This window comes from Pan troglodytes, chromosome 1 (assembly GCF_028858775.2).
Source record: "Pan troglodytes isolate AG18354 chromosome 1, NHGRI_mPanTro3-v2.0_pri, whole genome shotgun sequence".
Taxonomy (NCBI): Eukaryota; Metazoa; Chordata; class Mammalia; order Primates; family Hominidae; genus Pan; species Pan troglodytes.
The window spans coordinates 72,523,913-72,532,080 of NC_072398.2; the positions used below are offsets into that span (position 1 = coordinate 72,523,913).

At 46.4% G+C, this 8,168-nt stretch overlaps 1 protein-coding gene across 1 annotated transcript in view; it reads right to left on the reverse strand.

The window, feature by feature from the left end:
* The window catches only part of PAPPA2 (pappalysin 2), a 299,157-nt gene extending 291,526 nt beyond the window's left edge, over window positions 1-7,631 (reverse strand). Inside the window, exon 1 of the mRNA XM_009438817.5 lies at window positions 5,797-7,631. Within this exon, the coding sequence (XP_009437092.3) occupies window positions 5,797-6,715 (919 nt within the window). The 5' untranslated portion in view covers window positions 6,716-7,631. The remainder of the gene's footprint in view (window positions 1-5,796) is intronic.
* Window positions 7,632-8,168: the final 537 nt, after the last annotated feature.

Sequence of the window (8,168 nt, forward strand, 5' to 3'; positions counted from 1 at the left end):
GATAGAAATGAGACATGCACATAACAAATAAGGCAGGAAGCAATATGCACCCTAGGAAACCACACATGAAGGGCCCTGGAAGCAGAGACATAGAGAAAATTACTTTCCCATAGGGATGAGGGGCATGGCCACAGGCTTCGAGAAAAAGGGTCATAGTCACGGTCTGTTTCACTTCTTAAACCAGATATCATACAGCCCCTCCATGTTACTCTCTTCTTGAGGGCCATATAGCCACATGATAAAACCTTCTATACAAAGATGCTAATTTACAACCATCAGGGGCTATGCCCTGTTCACACAAGTCAACTCGTGCAACTCGTACTCATCACTGTGGGTAAATCCATCCCCAGAAACCAACAGCAAGCCCTCACATCCATGGGTCGTCCATGCTTAGGGCAGGTGGCCATGACTTTGCTGCACATGTGGATCCTAACCAGGGAGCAGAGTTCTAATGTGGAGGGAACTGCACAGTTCCACAGGATTCTTGGAGGACAAACACTCTGACTTCAAACCTTGCTGTGATATAGGAAGAAGCAACTGAGGAGAGGGCCATGCAAACCTCATCTTCAGGAAGATTCTGGGAAAAGTATAAATTTGTCTCTTCACCTGTCATTGAGTCCTATTGGATAAAGGGAGAGATCCCACACGTGGCCTGCCTTTTACATTCTCTTCACATCTACGTGAATCTGCCTTCTATGAAGCTCCATATTCTATGTGGATGACACCCTCCACCTTGAGTACAAACCTCCCTTATTGGGAGAAGGGGATGTTTCAGCATTCTGTGAAATCTCATTTCTTAGATGTCAAAAACAACAACAACAACAACAACACTTACCAATATAGGCCTTAAACAATAGGTTTTATACATAATGTCAGCAGACCCTGGCCATCAAGAAATCGTGAAGGGTCTTGATATGGTTTGACTCTGTCCCCACCCAAATCTCATCTCGAGTCGTAGCTCCCATAATTCCCACATGTTGCAGGAGGGACCTGGTGGGAGGTAATTGAATCATGGGGGTGGGTTTTTCTGTGCTGTTCGTGTGATAGTGAATAAGTCTTAGGAGATCTCATGGTTTTATAAATGGGAGTTCCCCTGCGCACGCTGTCTTGCCTGCCACCATGTGAGACATGACTTTCCTCCTCATTCACCTTCAGCCATTGTTGTGAGGCCTCCCCAGCCATGTGGAACTGTGAGTCCATTAAAGCTCTTTCCTTTATAAATTACCCAGTCTCAGGTATGTCTTTATCAGCAGCTTGAGAACAGACTAATACAGCTCTGAACGTTGTGTGAACTATGTGAACATGTTCATTTTTCTAGGGAGTGGACATAGCTTTCATCAGATTTTCAAAAGGTTTTATGGCCTCCAGAAAACTTTAGCACTGTTGTCCAATTTATTCAAAATAGTACTGCTCAGGCTAAAAAGAATGGATTTTTTTAAATAAAATAAATGAGCCCTTTGGGGCCTCTGATTCTACTGCATTTACAACACATTAGACTGTGTTGTAAATAAAGTCTGTTTACCATCATTCTCATTTTACAATTTAGCAAACTGAATTCCTAAGAAATTAAAGTGAATATTCCACCTAAGGAAAAATGATAGGTTAGTGGGTTAGAACCAAAGACAAGCAGGTTAACGTGCTGCTCCCAGTAATGATTGCCTCCCACTGTTAGCTCCTGCCAGGCCATGAGTAAACACAGTGGCCAAGCCCTATGGTGGGCACTTTACATACATGACTTGTTCAAGCATCATAACGACTCTGCAAGACATCGTCTTATTTTTCATTTTTTGGAGCTTTTTTCATTTTTATTTAAATGGAAAGATATTTTGTATACATATATTTTTCTCCTTTTTCCATTTGAGGAAATGAAGGCATAGAAAAGCTCAATGGATCGCCAAAGACCACAGCCCTGATAAGCATCAGAGATGGAATCTGTTGCCAGGTTGGCCTGCCTCCCAAGTTCTACACAAGCATATACTCTAATGCTCGGATCCTCAGAGGAGGAAAACTTGTCTTCATGTCAGGGACAGTTTCTTAGACATCTTTGTGCTCCCCACAGGGCCTTGCCATGCTTTGCATGGAAGGCACTCAATAAATATTTGTCGGATGAAGAAACCTGGGCTCAGGCTCCAATTCTGCCATGGACTTAGTGACTCAGTCTCCTGCAACTTGGAGCTGCAGGTGGTTACTCAGCTGGGCAACTTCAGGGAACATTTGAAATCAATTATGGGTGAGGAGGAACCTATTAAAATCTTCTCCTTTGTGTATGTTGGGGTTAAAAGAGAGGAAAGGAAGTTGAGAAGGCGGGAAAGGAACAGGATGGTTTCAAGGTTGGGTGCTGGAGCTTAAAAGTTACACACGTGGATGCGACAGAATTTGGCTTACGTCCAGTTCTCAGTTCCAATGGCCCAACCAAATGGGCTCCTGACCTCAGTCTACTCCTTGGTGGCCACATGGCCCTGAGCTGCCAGGCCCCTGACTAGCTACTCTTACAGAGGACTCTACAGTGGAGCAGTTGTACACAGTCCTCTCCTACACCTTGGTTGTTCTGTCTCAGCTATGGGAAATAGGCCACTTCAGAAGATCTACCTTGCAGGGACCCAGGTACCACGTCTCCCCTTCTGAGGGCCAGAGAGACGTTCAGCACCCAAAGCCTGTGAGCTCCGTGTTGTCCTCAACTCTAAATAAATGTATTCTGGCAATTCATTCTGGAATTCAACTTTCTATTTTGGAAGAATGTGGGAGTTTGGAGTGGGGGAGGGAGAGGGGAAACTTTAGTTGATTTTCTTTTCTTTACTAGTTGCTAAAGTGCAAGTTAGTCACAACCCCAAAAATGTCACTTTTGCCCTTTCACATAAGCCCCGCAAAAAACACTTGCATAAAGCTGACCCCAAGGGATGCCAACGAACAACATTCTGGGAGAGGACAATTAAATACACACAGCCCAGAGCCAGGGCAGGACAGTCCTCCAAGAAATCAGAGACATTCCCCACTACGTGGCTGCCTACTCTCCTGTGAATGAAGCAACACTGCCACCTAGTGTTCCGTGTAGAAAGTATCCTCTAAGACCCCCGCATCTGGGGCTGGGGAGGGGAATGTTCCTCTGTAAATTGCTATGGCTGCATTGCTTGAAGTCTCTGTTGAATAAAAAATGCCCTAAATTGGGTAGATTAAGGATTGGGAAACTGGATTTAAGTTGAGTAGGTAGAAGCTACGCTTTGAGAGCTGTTGAAAAAAGTGTAGGGGCCAAGTCTTGCAGCACCTCGGATCATTCCAAGTGGAACAGCAGAATTGCTGAATTGTATGTGGCTCCCAGGGACATGATTCTATTGTCATTCTGCATAGGTGAAGGCCAGCCATCATAGGAATAGACAATGACCAGCTCAGGGGTGAGTGCTGTATGGTAAGAGAAGGAAGATGGACTGGTCTGTCCACAGGCATGAGTAGATTAGGGTAAATGCCTTTGGCAACATTATGGTTCTCAGGCATGGAGAGCACAGGTGAAGTGTAAGCAGCTAAGCACAGTGAGTACACAAGGATGCCCAAGCCCTCAGCAGCCCTGTTGCTAGAATCCCAAAGAATGAAACCATGTTCCCAACCTCCATCTTTCCCAGACCTTTACCCTACATCTTTACTGAATATTTTCTGATGTACAGAAATCTAAAGAAAAATATAGAGTGGTAAGTGGAGATGAGATAGCCCTGGGCATTCCCTGCCCTCAACCTTTCTGGTGTAGACCTAAGAGGGGAAATACCGGTACACCACAAGGGACACTTTGATTTGAAGAGAAGGAAAATTCAGAAGCTAGACAGTCTGCAAAAGATTTCCTGCCCAATTTTACATGGTTACGGTTAAAAGAGTTCAGACGGGCACTTTAGAGAAGGATCTGAGTGTGTGCTGTGGCAGTGTTGGCAGGGGTTGGAGGCAGTGGACAGGTGGGCAAGGGAGAAAGACGTCCTGGGGTGGGGATGGGGGAGGTGCCACAAGAAATGCTGTAACTGGAATCAAATCATGACACTGCTTTCCTCTGTGCAGAGCATCAGACAGGACACAGGAGGGACATGACAGGGGTCAAGTTTCCCCAGGTTTGGCCTCTAGTAACCCAAAGCAGTAGCCCCTTAGAGCCTCCCACATAGACTCCTATTGGATCTTTCTCTCATTTTTTTCAGCCAGGGAATTGATCCCCGGTCTTTATGTTGCTACTGCAAGAGGAGGGGTAAGCGGAGTCGTGGGTCTTAGTCTAGACTGCAAGCACACAGTTTCCCTGGCAGATGGGTACTAGGAAGCAAGATTAAGCAGCAAGAAGATGTCATCTGGGAGAAATTGTGGAGCTGCCAACTCTGATCAGATAATCATCTCATTATTTCTTCCATTTGGCCCCAGAATAAGGATTTCCTTCTACTCTTTCTCTTCCCCCACCTAACTTATAGCCCAACCCTTATTTCTCCCCTTTCCCCACTCCCTCTCCCACCCAAAAATAAAATACAGCAAAACCACAAGACTTGAGAATGCTCAGTGTCTGGGAATCCCAGCTTCCGAAGGAGAAATCACAGCCAAAGAGGGGCAGACAGAGTGTCCGGAAGGGATGTTCCAGCAACACCCCCTTGAAAGAGGCTCCCTCCTTGCCGACTTCTTTCCCTAGTCTGAAACTTTGCAGGCATCCAGTAACCTGAGAATATTTTCTTAATTCGGAAAATTTTCAAGCGATTCAAGTGTCCTGGAGTTCTATTCCCAGCCTGCCTGGCATGCCTTTTATTGCCTCAGTTTCCCCATCAATGTAATGGGACTGGAAAACATGAAAGAGCACTGTGGATAATTCAAATTAAGCAGATTATATGGTTCTACTGTGCACCTTGCTTTGTGTTAGGTTCTGTCATGGGGAATTCAAAAGGATAAGGTACTAAATGATGAAATATCATGTCTAATCCATGACCCCTTGCTTCATTCCAACTTTCCCAGTAAGGCAACAGGGAACAGTTACTCTTAACCTCATTTTTCTTTGCCCTTCTGGGTGACTTTCCACGAAAAGCAAGATCTGTGTGTAGTGCAAACAAATGTGGGTCATGTTCCCAGACCAGTGCTCCTGATCAAAATCATGGAGTTATAAAAGGTTTCATTTTTTAGGTCCTTCTTACAACAACAGCAGGCCTAGAAGTCAGGATCTTGGCTTGTAAGTGCTCACTTTTTCCAGTGGACCCTACTGTTCCTAAGCTGGACACATGATTGTTGTGACAAAGTGGAGGGACCTCCAGGACCTGGACCAGAGGGCACCTTTCTGCCAAGATCCAGGGCACTCAGAGAAAAGGAAACCAGGCAGGACCTGACGGCTGTGTAACTAGCAGCCTTGTTTCCTCACCACCTGGACCAGCCCAGGCATGACTCATTGCTCAGGTCCTTGGATTCTCATCTGTCTTCAAGGTTGCCTGGGTATCTCATATTGGTCTACCGGAAATGGAGTGTGACACCCCTTCTCTTTTGGCAAAGAACCAAGGAGCTCTATCCCTTTAAAGAGAGGTAAGAGAGCTAAAGTCTCCTAAGTGCAAGCACAATGTATAGAAGGACATGAGATCAATACAAGGTACAGAGGCTGATATGGCTAGAGTCATTATCTCCTTTTTGATGGTGTCTGGAATCCTGCCGTGCTGATTAATAAAGGCCCTTCCCCCTCTCCCTGGCTAGCCCTTTCTGGCTTTCCTGTTGGATCCCCTTCCCATCCTCGCTCCCTATGTCTAACCTGTCAGAAATAAAGCCAGCCATACCCTCAGGATTTCAGAAAGCCCAGGAGAAGGGTGTTACCTGCGATGATGGCTGGGTTGTTCTGTCCTCCCTCCGGTTTAACCCAGGCTTCCACTGTGAACGCCTCCCGGGGAATCTCAGCCAGCACTTCTGGACGCAGCAGCAGCCGCTCCCGCCTCCCAGAGAAGTATAAGATGGGCAGTCCTACTTGGGAGTTAAAGGTCTCTGCTTCTCGGTAGGAGCCCTCTCCACCATTTTGGTTGCTTTCCTCCGGTGGACTCTTTTTGACCCTGTGTTTAAGGGAATGCTTGGGCCAAGGTTGGAAATGTGAAGAGATACCGGAGTCTCCCTGCACATCTTCCGCCCGCCTCTTCCACACTTGGCGACGCTGCCTGGACTTGGCCCAGCCCCTCCTTTGGGTCTCTGGTTTGGGTTCGTTCAGGGTTGTGAAAATGGCGGTGGTAGTAGTGGCAGCCATGGCTGAGCCTTTCTGAATCCCGGCCTCACCTAGAGACTCCTTGGATCTTTGATTGCCGAGATAAGCGTCATCATCTCCCAGCAGCTCAGATTGCCCAATAGGACTATCCCCTACCCATGGGGCAGCCGGCTGTTCAACTGCACCCCTCAGTCCTGCTGGATTTTCAGTCAGGTCTGGGGGAACAAGGCTCACAGCATTTCCTTCAGTGTCTGGTTTGCTGCGTCCTGTATGATGGATTTCTTGCTCCCCCACGGGGTAGGGCCTTAGGTAGTTCCCAGCCCTGCTGGGGTAGACTCCAAAGAGGTGATGCTGTGGAGAAGCTCTGGGTCTTCGAACCTTGGCCCCCAGCCAACAACGTTCTCCTTCCAACAGCACCTGATTCAGGTGTTCCCTCTCAACCAAGGATTTCTTGCGTGTCCAGCCCAGCTCAGAGTTGGCAGAACAGAGTGCCCACCCAGCCAAAATCGCCAGGCTTATTCTTAGGATCTTTAAGCACATCATACCTCCCCTAGCTCTTTCTACAGAACCAGAAGTCAACTTCTGGGTACCACACCAGAGTGATGGGCAGACGAGAAAGAGGCAGCTAGCAATGGATTTGCAGTCACCAGGGAAACTGTTTTGTTCACAGACCAAACTTTTTCAAATAGCCCCAAGAATGCCTCTGCTGGCTACCTGTGCTGGCCGCTCTGCCAGTGTGGCTTCTATGCCTCCCCAGCGCATGTGCTTCCCGCACGCTTCTCGCTTGACCTCTCTCCTCTTGCTGTATTTTAGTCCTTGCAGAACGAAGTTAATTTCTCTTGGTTCCTTTGAATTTCCTCCCAGAAAGCTCAGATTTCTTTCTTTTTTCCCCCCCCCTTCTTCTTCAATAATCCCTCCCCTCACTGATACTAGAAGAGAAGACCCACAGGCATGAGCCAAGTCTCTCAAATACACACTCACAAACACACACTCCTCGCTACCTGAAGTCATTCAAAATAATCTTATTCTCTAATTTTCATTTCTTTCTCTTCTTCCTTCCCTAGGAATTATCTTCTCTTTTTGTAGTCCCTAAGCCAAAATAAGTTCACCTTAAAACAAATTGCTAGAACTTTTACACAGAGACACGCAATTTGATGCTTCTTATTTTAAAATGCAAAAATAATCTAGGGGCACAAAAATCCAAGCTGGTACTTAACTTTCATTCTCCAGATGTCTTCAGCCAGGTCCCCATCCAGCCTCCAGTCTGTCTGTGAAGGTTAGAATGTTTCCTTCAGTTTGATGCTTGGGGTTGTTGGTTGTTGAAGGCTTTTAATCCCTCATCCAATTTGTTGATAGGTTGCAAGTCTCCGTAAAGTTCTTTGGGGTGCCAGTTTGCTGTTCTAATAACCTTATGAGTCTGGGAGCTCTTAACTTCACCTTCTGGGAGTCTTGTGGGTTCCTGGGAAGATCGGGAAAAGATCAAAAAGAAGAGCATACACTTCAGGGGACCTGTTCTCTCCAGTCTCTCCTGCTCCCCTTGGCTCCCTTTCTGTCTGCCTGTAAATATCTTCTTGTTTTTTGTTTTTGTTTTTGTTTTTGTTTTCATTTAAAGACAATGATGATGTCAAAGCTAGTAAGTTCAATGCATCACTCCACCTACTCCTCCCTGTCCCCTCCTTCCTCCTGAAAACCTCCCCACCTCACCAAGTCACAGGGGACAGACGCTACTCTTGGTTTCCCCAGTAAACATCTCGGGCTTTCTCTTTCAGCAGCCGCAGCCTACACAATCAATAGCAAAGAATCAATACTGTTTTGGAGTACTCTTCTCTCTGTGTATTCTCCCTCTCTCTCTCACACACACACACACACACACACACACACACACACACTCTCTCTCTTACTGTGAACAGATCTACCTACTGCCTAATAAGCCCACACTAACCTTTTAGGGATCCCTTGTATTTTTCTTTTGTTTTGTCACAAACAAAACAAAGTA